Source organism: Panthera onca, chromosome B2 (genome assembly GCF_046562875.1).
Source record: "Panthera onca isolate mPanOnc1 chromosome B2, mPanOnc1 haplotype 2, whole genome shotgun sequence".
Lineage (NCBI taxonomy): Eukaryota > Metazoa > Chordata > Mammalia > Carnivora > Felidae > Panthera > Panthera onca.
The window spans coordinates 57,193,776-57,213,525 of record NC_138343.1 but is presented as its reverse complement, the minus strand read 5'-3'; the positions used below and the strand labels follow the sequence as shown (position 1 = coordinate 57,213,525).

Here is a 19,750-nt window from a genome sequence, read left to right as displayed (position 1 = left end):
CTGGCAGTGCACAGCCTGCTTGGGATTCTCGCTCTTCTCTCTGTTTCCACCCCCAAATAAATAAACATTAAAAAAAAAAAAAAAAAGTCAAATCTCTTGCCAATGTGACAAACTTTCAAGGATCTATGGCTATTATATCCTACTCTTTCCATCTTCCAGCATTTTCTCTCCTCCACTAAGGTTACATCTCTAATTCTACAAATTTTTGCCTCTCTTTTCTGTTAGCTCTCTTCTAAACATACTCATTTTCACCAAAATCACTCAAATTATAACTCAAAATGATATTTAATATTAACCATCACTTATGGAAATGTTTTATTCTTAAAGGCTATGCATGTTCTTACAAGGATGATCAGTTACTCTAACAATTAACAGTATACAATCTGTCTTAGTATTTCATCACATTTGTATTACTACTTTGCTTACATGTATTGTATTTTCTTGTTCAAATGCCAATTCTCAAAAATAAGATAAACTGCACAAGAGGTTCACTGATTGTGACTTCTTGTGATGGCACAAGAGGTTAAAAAAAAAAAAAAAAAAAAAAGCTACCACTCAGAATAATAAAAACAGTGAAAAAAGATCCCAGTGCAAATATGGAATGAATTTATATGTGTAGCTGGATCCACATTTCTAATTAATCTGAACAGTTTGCCACCCCCACAAATCAAGTATGAATAAGAAGAAAAATAATTAAAATCTGAAAACAGGATTTTATTGGATCAAAGGTCCACTGTGTTTAGTTAAATGTAATGTCTGATTGAAAATGCTGTCCAAGAGAAGCATGAAGCCATAAAAACTTGTGAAAAGGGGCAGCTGGCTGACTCAGTCAGAGGGAGCATGCAACTCTTGATCTTGGGCTGTTGCGTTTGAATTCAAGCTCTACACTGAGTGCTGAGATTACTTAAATAAATACTTTTTAAACATTTTTAAAAAGGGATGCCTGGGTGGCTCAGTCAGTTAAGCATCCGGTTTCAGCTCAGGTCATGATCTCACCGTTTCTTGAGTTCCAGCCCTGCATTGGGCTCTGTGCAGGCAGTGTGGAGCCTGCTTAGGATTCTCGGTCTCCCTCTCTCTCTGCCCCTCCCTGACTCGTGCTGTCTCTGTCACTCTCAAAATAAATCAAAATAAACTGAAAAAACAAAAAAACTTGTAAACACCTTTTAATAAATCTCAGTAATGCACTAAGACACCAATTTTTTCAGGACAAGTGTCAGGACAACACAATTTTTCTGATTTTACATAGATGAATTCTGCCTCTAATGGTGAAGATGCCCCAAAACTATGAGCTATGACCAAAGTTAAAACTTGTGTGCCAAAAAAGGGACCAAATCACACATTGCTAAGAGGCTTATAAAACCAGTCTTAACATGTATTACAATACTTCGCTGTGAGGAAAGCAGCACAAACTAAAATTCTTACTAAACAAAACTGCTTGAATGTCATTCATGACAGGAAAGTGACTATCACATATGCATGCTACTAGAAATTTTCCTTTACATTTGAAAAAAGTACTTAAATGCACAATATGAATCAATTTTTAGCAAATATGCAAGATACCAGTAAGATTTTAATGACTTTCTAAAATGTTTAATCTCCAAAAACCATGTACAGGAGGGGCTTCCTCTTATTTTAGTCAATGATCATTTTGTAAGCCATGACGTAGCCTGCAAAGAACACCTTGGTTTCACTGAAGAGCACAAGAGCTATGAGTAAGTACTATTTGAATAAAAGGTATTCTGCGTACCCACATATCTACAATATATCTGTCTTCCTGGTCTTAAATAAATCAAATTACAGCCACTAAACATTTCTTTTCAATATACCATATAAAGAAATGGTTAAATACAAGACTTCCTTCACATTTATGAATCAGAGCCATCCATGTAAAAGGGGAACATGTTTGTAAAAGGAGAGAAAAAATATTTCTCCTTGACACTATGTATTGCCAGTTTTTCAAAAACCATTTCAATGATTTTACATACATGGTATATATAAACAAGTGGTATATGTAAACAATATATTCAAGTGGTATATACAATATATTTGGTATCAACAACCTATTACTTGGGCAAATATTTTAATTTTAAGGATAACAAGATTTTTAAAGAATTCCGATAACTGTTGTGATTATCAAGATCAGACATTTCTCCAATACTTAATGATTTTCCTCACTGGAGTTAAAAAAAAAAAATTTACTGGGCAATCTAAAAACCATATGCAAATACTGCAATTATGTACATAAATACTTTGGAGTCCAAAGCATTCTAAAACAGACCAGAAATCTATTGGTGATCTCCCAACATGAAATGATCAGAATCCTAATTTTTTTGCCTCAAACAGAGCCCTAAAAGTAATCTTCAACATTTCTTTCCTATTTTTGTAATTTTTAAAGCTATTCTATGACTTCCGGATACAGATTAAATATATGCAAGCCATTCAACTATGTCAACAAAAAACTGGTCTTTAACAACTACAGCAAATCAACTTGGTTAAGCATAGTAGAGAACAAGACATAGCAGTTATTGGTTTGCTAGTTTTAGCACTGTCAAAACCAAAGTTACAAAATTACCACAATCTATAACTGTCATTGATGTGAGGAATAGTGACAGGGTCATTTCCCTGCTAAAGATCCAGTAAGACAATTAATAAAAGCATACAGACCCATGTACAAAACATCTGGATAAAAACTATATCCTTTTTATTTTATAACAAAAAGCTGAAGTGGTATGTGAATAGCTGAAACTTATAAAAATTATCCATATAAGGTTTTCACTAAATGGTTTATAATTTCTTCTTCCCAACTGTCTCTGAAATCTAAAATTATGTCAAAACAAACTTTTCAAAAATTTAAATGATGTCCATCTTGCTATCATTAGAAAATATATATAGGCCTTTTACTCAACCAAATATCCCAAAGGGCAAATGGAACTCTGAAGCAATCAAGATAAATGCCCTACCTGACCGCATAAAGAAATCTAAACGATCCTAGACAGAAGAGCTTTATTACTTAAAATTTCCTCCACAAATTCCCTTACTATCTTAAGAACATATATACTACATACACATTAATAAAAACAGTTCCACTTCAGAGCCAAGGTAAATAATTATAACACACAAATTTAAAATAAATTTAGAAAATAATTCTACTTAAGTTCTTAAATAAAAAAGTTAAAGTTTATAAGATAACAGAATCACAAACAAGTATTAATTATACCTCAAAAAACTGTTAAGTACTTCAGTAGAGATGTTCTCAGTCTTCTATTAAGAAAAGAAATGTTCACCAAACTGAAGAGACTTTTCACAATAGAAAGTTTTCAGATCAATAAAAATCAATTCTTTAAAAAAGGGGGACAGCAAGTAGGAATACTGGTATTATAAAAGGACTGAAATTTTATAAATAAAGAAGTCTAACAAGATGATACATTTGCTAATTTCAGAACCAATTAACATCCTAAAGAGTAACCATATTTCCAGTAATAAGCACATAAGTATTCAATAAATGTTTTTCCTGAATTTAGACTGAGATGTGCGACTCTGTATACAACCAAGAACTGTCAAAAGCACTTGACAATAAAGATAATTAGGTACACTGTACTGACACAGGAACCAAAGTAAAAAACTTGAACAGTGCATACATAAAACAAAATTTTAAAAGGTTTAAAACATTTAAAATACAACAAAAACAATGTAAACCTACGCAATAACACAACACCAGGTATGTAATTCAGAGATATACCATTAGCAAACAACTCAAAAGACCTCAGTATTAAAGAGCTGTTAAAATGAAGATTCCTAGTAGGCAAAATGTTGAGGTCTTCAAGCAGAGTAATCTGAAAAATTTATGGATGAATAGCAGGCCAGCCTAATATAAATTTAAATATTGTTATATTAAAATATTAGGCAGAAAATATTAAAACGAAACAAAAATTATTCTGAAAAATCGTAGTGCAGAAGTCTAGACTCATTGAAAGGCAGATCAACACCACATAAACCTGTGAACTACTCTATGGAACAGTGATGGGAAGCCTAAATTCTCCAGTGAAGCTGATTTTCCTTTAGTTAATTTTAGCTTACAGAATAGCTAGCTAATTGCCCCAAAGTCTGCTGTAATATTTGCTTTGCTTTATAAAAGAAAACCTACATATTTTCCCACATATTAATGTATCTGAGATAATTTCATATTAAGAATTTGTTTAGCTTTACAGAAAGTTGCTATCCTTAATCTTCCAGTTACTTCAACTACAGAACCTAGATCAGTGCTATCCAATAGAAATATAATGCAAGCCACATATCTAATTTTAAATTTTCAAGTAGCCACTTTTAAAAAAAGGTAAAAAGAGATGAAATTAATTTTAACCATATATTTTATTTTACTCAAAGTATACAAAATATCATAAATGTAATCAACATTAAAAAACTCCAATGGGGCACCTGGGTAGCTCAGTTGGTTAAGCATCCAACTCTTGATTTCGGCTCAGATTATCATCTCACAGTTTGTGAGACTGAGCCTTGCATAGGGCTCTGTGTTGTCAGCACAGAGATTCCCACTCTCCCTCTCCCTCTGCCCCTCCCCCGCTCTCTCTCTCTTCAAAAATAAACATTAAAAAAACAGAACAAAACAAAAAAACCCTCTGACAAAATATATTTGATATTCTTTTTTCATATTAAGTCTTTAAAATGTAATGTGCAGGAGGTACTTTGGTGGCTGAAGTCAGTTAAGCATCTGACTCTTGATCTCAGCTCAGATCTTAACTTCAGGGTCCTGAGTTCAAGTCCCACAGTGGGCTCTGCACTGGGCATGGAGCCTACTTAAACAAACAAATCTAATGTGCACTTCACAGCACATCTCAGTTAGGACTGCACTCCTCTAAAGTGATTTAACAGTTTTATGTGGCTAGTAGTTACTATGCTGGACAGCACAGGTCTAGAGTTCTTTCTCTGGTTTTGAGATACATGTACAAAATACCAAAATATCTGAAATGAAAGTATACAATATATTAAATATGAAGGTCTGGGAGGGGTACTGAGAAAGGTCAATTCAGCACTTCCCCTTGACTCCAGCAGGCCCATAGTGACATAATGTTCCAATTTGCTAAGCAATTCCTATATACTAGAGAGAGTCCCAACTTATACTTTTTGTCATAATGTAATAAACAGCACCGCTGTAATTCTCAAAAAGTGTCCCCCTTTGGATAATAAATTATATGGTCACCCTATCCATATCCATAATATCCTCAAAGATAATTCCACACTCCTTGGAAGAAAATTTAAAGTCTAATTCTGATGTCTAGAACAGCAGCTCTAAATTGAAAGTAAAGAATCCTAAATTCACTACCCTCACCAAAAAAACAAAAAAACAAAAAACAAAAAAACAAAAAAAAAGAAAAAGAAAAAAAGAAAAAGAATAAAAAAGATGCTGCTGAAAATTCTTTTTATTTTAAATTGCAGACTAAAAAAAAAAAAAAAAAGTAAGAATTACCTGTTGAACAAGGCATCTGGAAATTGGGATCATTGCTATCCAAAACAGGCAAACAGAACTGGTTACTTGCAGATCCTAGCATAGGATCCTTATCGCTGAGCATGTTCTTCAGCGAGTCCTCTAAGACATTTTGACTTGTACTAAAATCCTCACAGACTTCATTCTCCAGGTTGGATCCTAGAAATAGGGCATCATCTAAGTGTTCAGTAGGAATTAAATGATTAAATGTATCAACTATATCCATGAAGACTTCTGTGTGTCTTTCAGCCCTATAGAAAGACAAAAAAAATACCATAAGAAATAAAGCTATCAATTGATAATCACCTAAAACCAAATTATTTTAATAGTTTTGAGTCTAAGAACACACTTAGGTATTTCTGAATTGTTTTTTAAAAAAAACCCTCACTGTTGTTAGAATAAACATTTGGACATGTAGAACGAATCTTTACTAAATAATGTTTCTTCATTATACATGTAGAATATCATTTTACCAGAAATCCTATTAAATGTTTACTCAGTTTATTATTTTGAGGGAAAAACTATGTATATAATTCATTAATTTGATACAATTGAAAGAATGACATGGCTTAAACCATAAAAACCGTGTGTTTTTAACCATAATCTGTTCATAAATTAAGAATAAAACACTGCTTTCACAATAAGACCACATAAAAGAGCCAAAATCAAATCATATTTGTCCCATACCTATTAAGATGGTAAAATAGCCTTGTGTCATTTACAAAGCATTTAAATCATTTAAAGAAAGGTAATACAGAGAGAAAAAGGTCGTTTGTAGGGGTCGAGGGGGAAATGAAAAGACACTATTAATTAAACCCAACAAATCAAAACTCAAAAAAATACACACATACACAGGCAGAGACATGCACATACACACATTTTAGTGGGGGGACTCCTTTTAGGATAAAATGGGATAAATGACAAGAAAACAATATATCAGAGATTTAAATTTATTTTAGTGAGTTATGTGAGGTACATACAGATGTCAAGCTAGTCTCCTACTATATATACTACACACTGCTCAGAAAGGTCATCTCATGCCCTGAAGAGCCTCAATTAATCAAAAGTTGAATTATGAAAATAAGACTGGTTTCAGAAAAAACGGAACCAATGTATTTTGGAAGGTGGGAGAGGAAGGGCATCAGCAAAAACATCTAATAATATTCAGTTAGCTAGAAATTCAACTAACCCAGAACATCTTGGGTTCCAAAATTCCAAGATTTTTTAGATCGGCTCCAAATCTACCAAAATTTCCTCAAACTGTCCTTGATTCTTTCCCCTATAAAAATGAAGGAAGAGGAAGTTCAAAGATATTTGACAATTTACTGGGTATATATCATATGCTGCCAACCATTTCACCCATATTTAGCCCATTTATGCCCAATCATAATAATAGACTCTACATAGAAAATACGTTTAAATAACTGGGGCGCCTGGGTGACTCAATCAGTTGAGCCTCTGACTTCGGCTCAAGTCATGATCTCACAGTTTTCGAGTCCCGCATTGGGCTCACTTTTATCAGCATGAAGCCCGCTTTGGAACCTCTCGGTCTGCCCCTCCCCCCACTCGTTCTCATTCTCTCTCTCTCTAAAATAAATGAACACTTAACAAATAATTTTTTACAAGACAATTCATTTAAATAATGTAACTATTGGGGCACCTGGGTGGCTCAGTCGGTTGAGCATCTGACTTCAGCTCAGATCATGATCTCATAGCTCGTGAGTTCGAGCCCCACATCGGGCTCTGTGCTGCCAGCTCAGAGCCTGGAGCCTGCTTTGGATTCTGTGTCTGCCTCTCTCTCTCTGCCCTCCCCCACTCACTCTCTCTCTCTCTCTAAAATAAACATTAAAAATAATAATAATAAAAAAATAATATTATAATAAAAATAATAAAAGTAAACAAATAAATAATGTAAATATCTCCCCACCCCAAACCATAAAACAGCCAAGATTCAAACCTAGGTTCCTAGGCTCCACAGCCTATAGCCATACCTCTTCCTCTTTCACACTAAGCTCCCAAACTAGAAATTGACTAGATTTGACTCATTAAAGGCTCTTCTTTAAAAATAATTTTCTAACAAACCGGTAGTTACCTGGGTCCTTGGATAACAGAAGGATACACTGCAAAGGGACAGGAAGATACTTTGGGGAATGATAAAAATTTCCTAAATCATGAATGTATACATCCACTGGAATTCATCAATCTGTTCATTTTAAGTAGAAAGTTTATTGTAACTCAATTTAAAATCCTAAAAAAAAATGAAAGAAAATTTCCTCATTCTCACAAAAGTTAATCCCCTTCTAAATGAAGGATTTCAGTATCTCTTATCAAATTTTGGAATTTTACGTATATTAAAATATTAATAGGGGCGCCTGGGTGGCTCAGTCAGTTAAGCATCCAGCTTTGGCTCAGATTATGATCTCAGATTATGATCTCGTGGCTCGTGAGTTCCAGCTCCACATGGGGCTCTGTGCTAACAGCTCAGAGCCTGGAGCCTGCTTTGGGGTCTGTGTCTCCCTTTCTCTCTACCCCTCCCCCACTCACACTCTCTCTTTCTCTCTCTCTCTCAAAAATAAAACATTTTTTAAAATTAATTAATATTCATAAAACACTAAAATGTTAATGATTTGATTGACATGCTGGCTATTTTATATGCATTCTCTAACTGTAACATTAAAAGAAAATTACAGCTCATAATGCTGATGAAAACTCAGGAAAACTTTTAATTCTCTAATACTACCTGATCTCAGTACCTAAAAAAGGCTCAATTATATCACCAATACTTCCACTAATATGTTTTTAGGTTCCAAAAAATTTTAGTATAATAAATTTCTGGTATTTAATTTACAAAAATGTTATTAAATGCTTACAAATTACGTAGCTAAAACTACTGACAAATTAGTTTATCTACATATGATGGAATCCAAAGCCACAGGTCAAGACTACATCCTTTTCAAAGTTGCATCCCACTTAGTAATCTTTTTTTCTCAGATGAATCAAAAAGAAAAAAAGGTTAATTCCAGCTCTAAAAGCAAATAGTAAACTTTCCTTCTAAAAAAAGTATGCTGAATCTACTGAAAAATGCACTCATTCCCATAGCAACACGAGTCTGATAAATTCTACAAACTTCACCTGAAGTCCATCTTTCTGTTACTACTGGTTGTGTGATTTCAAGTGATGGAGACATTAAGAACATTCAAAATTATGATCATATAGCTCAAAATCACAAAGCTATATGGAAGACCAACCCATTCTAAATATTCATTCACATTATTTAATAACATTCACAATATTTAGTAAATAGTGATCTAAATAAGCAGTATGTTTTTTTCAATAGCACTATTAGTGAACCATCCCAAAACTCCTTTACAAAAAGTACTTTAAGAGCTTGTGACATATTTTTTTATCTCGAAGGTAGACAATAGTCTTTAAAGACAAATTTTAAAAAATATAAAAAGCAAAACATTGTGTAAATAAGATGGGTGAACCAAACTTTCCACTACAGCTTTTTGGCCAAACTGGTATGACTTGTAAAGTGTGTTTTATCTGAATTTAAATAAGCACATCAGGGAAAAGGCTTCCATAGTCAAATATTGAAAAGGACTAGCATAACAAAATTACATTTATTTAGTAATACTTTTAACTCATTCAACACATGTTTACTAAGCAGTTACCATTGAAACATCTTAATGCCAACAAGACCAGGATTCTTCCAACACAGAATAGGCTATAAAATTAGGGACCCAAAGAAGACAATTTCTACAGGAGACATCACAAGACCAGTTTTCTTGTAAATCTATTATAAATTAGTAAGACTGACTTTTCATAAGCAGTACTAAGTGGTTCTTGGGGCAATTCCAAGGAAAAATTCCAAAAATGATAGTATACAGCCATCTCACAAGACTACCTTGAAAGTAATATTTAATGGAAGCATAAAGCAATTCATTTTAAAAGATCAGTTTCAGATATCAAGTTCTCAGTATCAAAAATAAAATGATAAAATTTTCCATGCTAAATTGGAAAACAAACGTTAAGTCAACTGCAGAAATATTAACTCAATTAACATGAACACACTTATCTACTAAATGCAATGTGGTAAACTGGGTTGGATCATGAAACAGAAAAAGGACAGTAAAAGAAAAACCAGTAAAATCAGAATAAAGTCTGCAAGTTAGTTAATAGCAATGTACCAATGTTAATCTCTAGTTCTAATAAAGGCACTAGCATTATGTCAGATGTAACAATCAGGAAACTGGATGAAGGAATACAGAAACTCTATACAATGTCTGCAATTTTTCTATAAGTCTGAAGTTATTATAAAAATAAGTCTTTTTAAAAACATGAACACTAATCTAAAATTACTCTAAAATTAGAGGAGGCACCTGGTTGGCTCAGTCAGAAGAACACACAACTCTTGATCTAGGCGCCGTGAATTTGATCCCCACATTGCGTGTACAAATTAAATAAATAAATAAATAAGTAAACTTAAAAAAAAAAAAAAGAATTTTGAAAAGTATATTTAAAAATAATAATAGGTGCGCCTAGGTGGCTCAGTAGGTTAAGCATCTGACTTTAGCTCAGGTCATGATCTCACAGCTCCTGAGTTCAAGCCCCGCATCAGGCTCTGGGCTGATGGCTCAGGTCCTGGAGCCTGCTTCGGATTCTGTGTCTCGCTCTCTCTCTGCTCCTCCCCAACTCATGCTCTGTCTCTCTCTCTCTCTCTCTCTCTCTCTCTCAAAGATAAACATTAAAAGAAATAATAAAAATAAAAATAAAAATAAAATTAGAGGAGATACCTAGTAATGTAGATAAAGAAGATCTTTAAAATCTTCAAAAAAATAAATAAAAATAAAACAACAAGTCCATCTACAGTGTATGTTAAATGGATAATGATATGTACATATTCAATTAAATCGATACTAATAATTTGGGTATATAGTGAAACCAGGAATTAGTTCTTAGATCACAGTAATGTCTCATGTTTCCAGACCATAAAATATCTCCAGCTAAGTCAGAGAACTGGGTAATCTACTTAATTCCAAATTTCTCATTTATTCACATATTTATTAAGCATCTACTTATAAAGTATTATTATAGGTACCAGTGAAACAAGTACCATTCAAATCCAAGGAACTCACAATATAAGAGTATAGACATATAAACAACATGTAAACATCACAACAAAATAGGACAGTGTCATAATAAGGACTGCAAACAGTTATTACAGAGGAAGGTGAAACTCATGAGGCCAAGAATATCTAAGCAAGTGATGTATGAGCTGGATCCTAAAGATCCAGAAGATACTCCAGGCAAAGGGAAGAACAGCATGTGCTAATCATGAATGACAGAGTCTGGTCCTAACAGACCATTTAGAAAGACTCAGAATACAATTAAAAATAAGTATTACTACCAAATTCTGAATAAAATGAGTTTGAAGATATGTCCCGCTTTAAAATACTTTATCTGTAACTCTCAAAAAATTATACTGCAAACAAATTTAGTTTACACTGATAAAATCAGCATGTATTCTGTTTCATGGAATGGAAAGCAAAAAAGATTTAGAAAACACCAACAGCAAAAAAGAAAAAAAAGTTATATTTCTACAAAATCCCCTTTTAATTAAGAATACATTGAAACTATCTCAACTTTTCAGAAGCATCTTCAAAGTAAAACTATGTTTTATCATGTCATCTCCTTTAAAAAAAATAGATATAAACCTAACAATAAATCATTAAAGCTACCAAAGACCCTAACAGTTTATACTATGAAGAAGCTCTGTCTCATGCAGTCTGTATTCACATATATGTGTATGGGGGTGGCATGGGGGAGTTACAAATATATTCAGGAGATTGTAAAATCTATGACAAAAAAATTAAACAGGGTAATAGTGATGGGGAGAGGAAGAGTGTTTCTATGTACAATGGTAAATGAACATGTAAGCCAAAACCTGAAAAGAGGGAGTGATCCATGCACAAATGAGGAAATGCAATCCAGGCAAAGACCTAAATGCAAAGGCCCTGGGAATGGAAGCTTGGTGCCTTATAGCCCCTATCCTATAGTCTAAATTAAGCTGTCAATTCATCAGGCTTGCTTACCGTGAACATATTTCTAATAAGCACTAGTAGTAGAAAAATAAAAGTACCACTACTAATAGTGACTAAAAACCTAAAACGATGTGCTCTAATTTCACACCAGGCAATGGTCTACATGCTTTACATCAGTAATTCTCAATCAGAGGTGAGTATGTCCCTCCAGAGGACATTTGGCCATATATGGAGACATTTCTGGTCATCACAAAAGGAGGGCAGGCTACTGGCATCCAGTAAATATACTACCATACACAAGGAAAGCCCCACAACAAAGAATTATCCAGCCAGAAAACTGCTAAGGTTAAGAAACTCTGCCCTACATTTATTAACTTAATCCTCACAACAATGCTATATTATAATTCAGTAAACAAAGAAAGAAGAAGAAACGAAGGGAGGGAAGAATTGGGATCAAAGAGATTAAATTACTTGCTATAGTAAGTGGTGGAGCTGAAATTTGAACCCAGAAAATTTCCTTCAAGAATCAATGCACTTACCACTACACTATATTATCTATTTATAAAGCAAAATGCATTGAGTATTTATTATGTGCCAGGCACAGTGTAAACTTAATGTATGCATGATGTCACTTAATCTTCACAACCATACAATTAGGCAGGTACCATTATTATTTCAAGTTATAAGAGTGGGGCTAAAGCTTAGCAAAGTTACACCCAGTATTATAGAATAAATAAGTGAAACAGCTGGGACTCAATTCTGCTCTGACACAAAGGTCAGTTCTTAACCACCATAATATGAAAACATTAAAGATGAGTAACAGGTTATCTTTCCAGGATAGAGAAAAGGAAAATCACTAAATGGTTAAACAATGTAGTACAACACAATTCTAGAAAGTACAATTCTATAGAGCAATGCAACCTAATCAACTGCTCTAAACACACTTCAAATTCTACTCCAGTTGCATTGGTTAGAATCTATAAGAAAAAGCAAAGCTCGAAACTTTTCTAAATCAGGTAAAAGAACAGGTAAGATTCCAAGGTGTCTGCCATACTAAGACTAAAGCTGACCTAAGAATCCAGAAAAAGAACTATCAAGTACAAGCTGAATCTGGCAAAAGCAGAATTACACTAGCCAACTGCACTAACTCCAAAGTTTACAACCATATCCTACTGATATTAGCAGTTTGGACTGACCATACAACCAGTGGAAGTAGCTCATCATTAAAACTACGGAGTAGGTCCTAACAGTACAAGCTAACATGTACTTTTAGCATGCACTATGTTTCAGGCCCCATGCTAAGTGTATTGTATGCCTTATCTCATTAGTTCCTCCCAACAACCCTGCGAGGAAGGTGCAATTACTCTATCTATTTTACAGACAAGCAAATTGAGGCCCAGACCATTATGTAATGTTCCCCAAACTGAAACCCAAGCAGCGTGATTACTGAATCCGCACATTTATACTATACTATATGCACTCTTCTTGTGTAACACATACTAATTTTTATGTTCTTAATAATTAATAAAATCTTAAAAATACTAAAAAGAAAGTGGCCTACCCTTCTTCCAAAATAAGTTAGAAAATACACACTTAGCCACTCCCTACACATAAAAAACACAATGGCTATCCTCAGTGTGTATAAACATCATTTTGGAAGTTATCGACTACAAACTCTGCAATTTATTTTCACAGTCTACAATTTTAGAATGTTTTCACATGGCCAACTCGCACAAATTATGAATGAACCAAAAAAACATTAAGTTTAGCCTTTCTGTACAATCTACTATGCCATTCAAAACGTCATCTAATAAAGTTAGATCATGCTAAAACTAATTAAAACTTCTGGATAGTATTTTGAAATTTTTATTAAACTATTTCTCTTCATTCTTTCTCTTCACTGTACAACTGATCATAAAAATGAAAATTCCCTGACCATTAAAAAATGATCTAAAGGCACCTGGGTAGCTCAGTTGGTTAAACGTTTCAGCTTCAGCTCAGGTCATAATCTTGTAGTTCTTGAGTTCAAGCCCCGCATTAGGCTCTGTGCTGACAGCTCAGAGCCTGGAACCTGCTTCAGATTCTGTGTCTCCCTCTCTCTGCCCCTTCCCCATGCATGCTTGCACTCCCTCTCTCAAAAATAAACATTAAAAAAAAATTGTTTTAATGATATAAATTAACACACAATGCATAGGAGTGAGTGTCCGGTCTACACATTTGGCAATTTCTCACACAATGCCTTTTGTAATTCTTGAAATATCATCTTTTTACTTTAATATAATGATTTAACATCTTGAGTCTTTGAATCTTGTTTCTCAACCTAGACAATGTTTCTTGAGCGTAAAAACAGCCCCTGGGTCTCACATATTTTGAATCAAACCAATACCCTCAATACCTTTTCCCAGTATTCAAAGAGCAGCAAATAAAAGGGAGTATCTTTCTCAAACATGCAACTATACTGTAAGTGTCTAACAATTTGCCAAGTCATATTTGTAGTTAAAAAATAAAATGTCTATCCTTCTGAAAACATACTCCAGGATTCTCGGAGGTGCTCCAAGAAAAAATAAGAGAAATAGAGCCCAAGATGTACTGCTCCACAAAAGAAAGAAATCCAACAGCCCTCATCAGAAAGATTTCCTGAAATGTGGATGAAAGAAAATAGAAATCTGCACTCCAAGAACCCTAATAGTTCCTGACACTGTGAAGTAGTTATGGGTAATCCACAAACCTGAGATACTGATCAATGAAGCTCATTATCTCATTAAAGAGGAGAAAAGACCTTATCTCCAGACAAAAATTATTAAGTAAAAAGGATTTCATGAGCTATGTGTCAAAAACAAAAAAAGTGCACATTTAAGAAAGCAAAATGTATTAAAAAGGCAATGCCATATTACCAAGGAAGATAACCATTATGTTTCAGTACTTAAAAAAAAAAAAAAAAAAAAAAGAATTGTATGCATAATTAACATTCACCAGTTTTTTCCAAGTATAATACATATTATGTGAAAATCTAAACTCAGGATAATTTTGCAGTAATCCAACTGTCACCTTGTTGCCTTCCAACTTTTAACAACAGAGTTTTATTAATAAGCTATTACATAAATCAAAGATTATCAACCTTTCTTAACTAATTCCAATCTGAATACAATTTAAATTTTAATACTATGGTTTTAAACGATTTGAACATAGAGACAACTTTCTTTCCACTTTTCTATCCTGAAGTTTGCATTTAATTAATGCTAACTTTCACCTACATTTACAGACTGCTTCTCTTAGATTTGACTTATTTGAACATGCAACAGATGAGTATACCAAAGGATCAACTAAAGTTATGTGAAGTCCATCCCAACAGCATAGAATGCATAACTAACTCAATGTGACCGACAAGGAAGTCCACTGCCCTGCCCGAAGGATGCAAAAGCAGTATATCACGTTTTCATGTTCTTCAATAAACGGACCTATAAAGCATGCAAGGAACAAGGGAAAACTGGTCCCATCAACTAACTCTTGTTATCCTTTTGACAAATTAACAGTACAGCTATCAAATAAAGCTTAAAATCTATGGTTGTAATTCTGCATACTTAAAAAGCAGCCCAGTTCAGTTGAGAAGTCTTTCTGTTACTAATTGAACTGTGTATGGCTCAATCAGACCAATAATAGCTCCTAAGTCCTCTCTGAAATTATGTTACTATCATGGGGAAATGGAGTATGTATTTTAAAATAGTAATGGGTATAATGATGATGGAGGAAAAATTCATTATCGTAATATAGGGCAAAAAAACAGAAAACCTGGACAGAAAATAATAGTAATAAAAAGGTCGAGTGGTAGCAAAAACTACTATTCGGAATAATCTTTATACAACACCTCTTGAGCTCTGGAATGAGGATACAAATTCAAAAACAGAAGAATCCTGCAAAGACTTCTTGGTTCTTTTGACTCGTGTCTCTTTACCACAAACACATCTAAAAACATTTTCACAATCCCAAACACTTCATTCAAGAATCCAAAAATGGTAGGAAATGAATGAGTAAAGAAGGCGTAGTTTTGCAAGATCTCAAACAACCAGTTTTGTAAAAAGGAAAACAAAAATCGACCCCCAAATCGTAACTAAGTAGAACAATGTACTAAGTACTCCCTAAATAGTTTACTGTATCTTTTTTTTTTTTTTTTTTTTTGGCTTAAAATAAGGTAGTATTTGGGAAAGGCTCAATAACCAATGTCTCATTTCAAATTAAGTATTTCTACATGTAATGAAGATTAGTAAAGGTAGATATCAAAGTGCTGTTACCACTTACATTAATGATTATCCATGATCATAATCTGCAAATGATTCCTGAATAGCACCAATAATCATGCATTCAAACTACCTCGAATCATAGTCTCTAGAAAATGGCATTTAAAAATCCAAAGATGGGAAAAGGTCATCGGACCCGGCAACACATTGCTGGGGAAAAGAAGGGGGAAACAGGGCTATGCGCGGTACTAACATTCTCTTTCTCCCTCCTCCCTGCCCCCCTCCCCGTGTCAGGTGATCAGTTATTTAGCACCATTAACACGCACGAATCGACAAGTGGTTCATTAAATTACTCATATTATTCCGAAAGCCACATTCTAGGCTTCCTTTTTCAAACTAAGCAAAAGGAGTCGACAGTTTGGGTCCCGAGCACAAAAGCGCGCGGTAGCAGGAGGATGGATAGAGCGCCAACTCCCCCCTCTCCAAAAGCTGGGACAGGGTTCGGCCTCGCGGCAGGGCCCAAAGCTCGATGCCGAGCTCGCTCCCTTGGAGGGAAGAGGTACGAAGGGCCAGGTCCGGGGGCCTGCGGGCCGGGCCTTCCTGGCAGCGCCCGCGGTGCCTCCGGGCCTGCGCGCCCGCGCGACGGCGGCAGTGGGGCACACTCACCGCGGAAGGCCCGGGAGCAGAAGCCGGGGAGAGGCCGCGGTCCAGACCCTCCGCCTGGCCACCTCGCCGCCGCGGCTCCCTCCCACCCCGCGATCCAAACGGTCCGGGGCGACAGAGGCACGGCCCGGGCAGGCCGGGGACGTTGCGCAAGAGGCCGAAGAGGTTTCCCGGCTACGCGGGAGAAAGGCGCGGAGTGTCCGCCGCGGGAGGGGCGGGGAGGCCCGCGGAGGCGCTGTGCGTGTGGAAAGGGATGGGGGAGGGGAGAATTGCCCGTCTCCCTGGCCGCGGCCAGAGCCGCAACTCACCCAGCTCCGCCAGACGAGCGCTACCACTGGCAGCAAGAGGAAGATGGTGGCCGCTGCCGCCGCCGCCGCCGCCGAGGAGGAGGGGGCCCGGTGGGTGCCGAGGAGAGGGGGTACGCGCAGGACGTCGGCGTCGCTGCCACAGCCTCTTTTGCTCACAGGGCCGAGCAGCTGCTGCTGACGACACTAGCCTGGCTTCCGCGCCGCCCTTTTTATCCTCGTAGCAGCCGCCGCCGCCCAGGGCCCGAGGGTCGCTCGCCTCGTGGGGACCGTGCGGCGGCGCGAGACCCCGCAGCCATCGGCGTGCGGCGGCGGCGCGGGGGCAGGAGCCGGGCCGCGTCACGTGACGCCACTGTTTACCGTTCCGGGGGCCGCGGCCTGCACGCTGCGCCTGCGCAATGTGGGCTCTCCAGTGCCGCGCCTCCGCGGGGCCCGGGCTGTAGCACTCGGCTGCGCTTCCGCGCCGCTCCCAGTCTTGTCAGGGCGCGGCACGCCTGAGGGCCTTGAGCTATTACCTCGCTCGCGGGGTGAGGCACAGATAGATTTTTCTCGATTGTAATGAGCACTAAGGCTTCATAGTGCAATATTGATAGTCAAATCTGCCCCCCCCCCATACGTTTCATTAATTGGGTGTGCTTTCAAGAATGGTAGGCTACAGGGGAGTACATGAGCCCCTTGCCCAAGAATCCCGGCTGGCTATACACAACAGCCCCATCATTAACCACCTCCGTTCTCGCCTTTTCTGTAAATAGATGGTCTTTTTCAGGACTCAAGTTGCCTACAAGAATCATTCCTGGTCGAAGTCAACAGATTCCAAAATATGGCAAGAGGATCCTCTGAAGGGTTCCCTAGACCTTTCAGAGGAGCGTCAATTCTTTAACAAATTTTCTTCATCTCCTTCAACCAAAACATGTAGCAGCTGATTAAATGCAGAAGGAGATATGAGAATCCAGCCACCTATTAAGCCAGACATTGAAGAAATGTGCAAAAATGTAAAGTGATGCCACTCTTCTCATTAAATTTTGTTGGGAAAAAATTCATAATAAATTATTTATGATAACATATAATGAATTTTGTTATTTTGTGTTTTATTATTCTTAGGTTTAATTCCTACGATAGTAAATAACTAACCCACATAAACAAAAGCTCTTAGAAGTCCCTCAGTAATTTTTAAGAATATATATAGGTTCTGAGACCAAAACCTTTGAACTCCACTGGTCTTGATTAATGTTTCCACAGCAGTCTGTGCTGACTTCTATCTCAGCCCTTAATAAACATTGTGAGGTAATGTTGTTAGTCATCACTCCAACCAAAACAAGCCCCTTTGAGGACAGGGATTGTGCCTTCTCTTGGCAAGGAACATTACAGTACCCACTAAAGAATGATAGCCAGCACCTGCTGTGCTCTTCAGAAAACTTTACTTGTTGATTTAAGCTTCATGCCAACCTAGGCCACATTGTAAGATTTGTGCAGAGTAGAATAATAGCTTACAGGCATGTGGTGACGAGCTGTTCTTTACTCTCTCCAGGCTTCCGGTATTTTGAGCACTCCCAATACCCAATGCTCTTCCACAAAGGAAGTTTAGATTGTTCCAATTCTACTGGAATCCTAGAATTCCATCCCCTGCCTTGACTCATTGATCCCTCAAAACTTGGTTTTGTAATCTCTTTTTTTATGTTGTTGTTTTGTTTTGTTTTGACAAAGGGAAATAGAAATGGGTAATCAAAATTTTTTTCTCACTTGGAATGTCTGGGATGAATTGCTAAAATAAACCTTAACTTTATTTTTACTCTTCTTCTGGACCTCAATGTGAAATTTGAAAAAGGCATTAGGAAAGAATAAGATTATGAACAAAATCCAATCCTAAGGGATTTAATATAGTAGAGCTCAAATAGAAAATCATTATTTGGAAAATTCCCTTGGAAGACCTGGGGAAAACTTATCTTCTTAAAGAAATTTTAGTAAATTTGTGAAAAAAACACAATGAAGGTTAAAAGAAACTATAGCAGGTGCGCCTGGGTGGCTCAGTCGGTTGAATGTCCAACTTTGGCTCAGGTCATGATATCGTGGTTTGCAAGTTCAAGCCCTGCATGGCGCTCTCTGCTGTTTTCGTGGAGCTGGCTTCAGATCCTCTGTCCCCCTCTTGCTCTCTGCTCCTCCCCCACTTGTATACATACTTTCTCAAAAATGAATAAATATTAAAAAAAAAAAAAAAAGAAAAAGTACAGGAATGGTAAGCTTGTCACATTTACAAAACAGATTTCTAATCCTAAAAAAGCCAACAAGCTTACCACAAAGTGTGAATTTTGACCATATTATTTTGAACCAGGCAAGAACCCAGTTCACATTTGTTCATTAATGATCTTTTCTTTTTGTTTCCAGATATAAACACAATCTGTCTTTTATCCAGTCTATAAAAAGATTACTAGAAGGAAGAACCCTCATAATAATACTGAGAATGGCTCTCACAGCATGCAGGACATTGTTTTAGTTAAAAGACCTATTGGAAAATCAGATTGTATTGATAGCATTAAAAACTCCAAATTAACTCGGGAAAATTAAATTTGGTAGAAAACAAGACAAGACAACTAACAATGGCAAATACTGACCAATAGGATTGTAAATTGACCAAAACCAAAACAAAACAAAACAAAACATGTGGAAAAATGAAAAATTGACAAAATTTGGATGCTGCAAAACTTTACCCAAGAAAATTGAGCCTGGCAGAGAGTGGGGCCATGGAAGACAGCTCACAGTGCTGGTATGGAAGTTAAGTCTGATATGAACAATGCTTGTCATCATGGAAACATTGGTTCCTACAGTATCAGTTCACTGGAGTAAAGATGAAAAAAGTGGGATGTTAACTGCAGCAAATAGAAAATCAATAAAAATATCAAATATACTTAATGTCTTTTTTTTCTGGAAAACACTTTTTATATACACAGACACACTTTCACGTTAGTTTGAATAGATATAAATGGTGTTATTCTTAAACATGACATC

The 19,750-nt window shown here is 36.3% G+C and overlaps 1 protein-coding gene across 9 annotated transcripts in view; it reads right to left on the bottom strand.

Moving 5' to 3' along the window:
• Nucleotides 1-17,101, bottom strand: part of PHF3 (PHD finger protein 3) — an 82,596-nt gene extending 65,495 nt beyond the window's left edge. The window contains exons 1-3 of one of the 9 annotated variants that reach the window (XM_060615845.3): nt 7,593-7,761; nt 6,690-6,779; nt 5,483-5,751 (exon numbers count right to left, since the gene is read on the bottom strand). In XM_060615845.3, coding sequence (XP_060471828.1) covers nt 5,483-5,726 — 244 coding nt within the window. In that variant the 5' untranslated portion in view covers nt 5,727-5,751; nt 6,690-6,779; nt 7,593-7,761. Of the gene's footprint in view, nt 1-5,482; nt 5,752-6,689; nt 7,282-7,592; nt 7,762-16,445; nt 16,715-16,750 lie in introns of those variants that run through there. The other 8 variants (XM_078447045.2, XM_060615846.3, XM_060615847.3 and 5 more) reach the window with 8 other exon arrangements.
• Nucleotides 17,102-19,750: the final 2,649 nt, after the last annotated feature.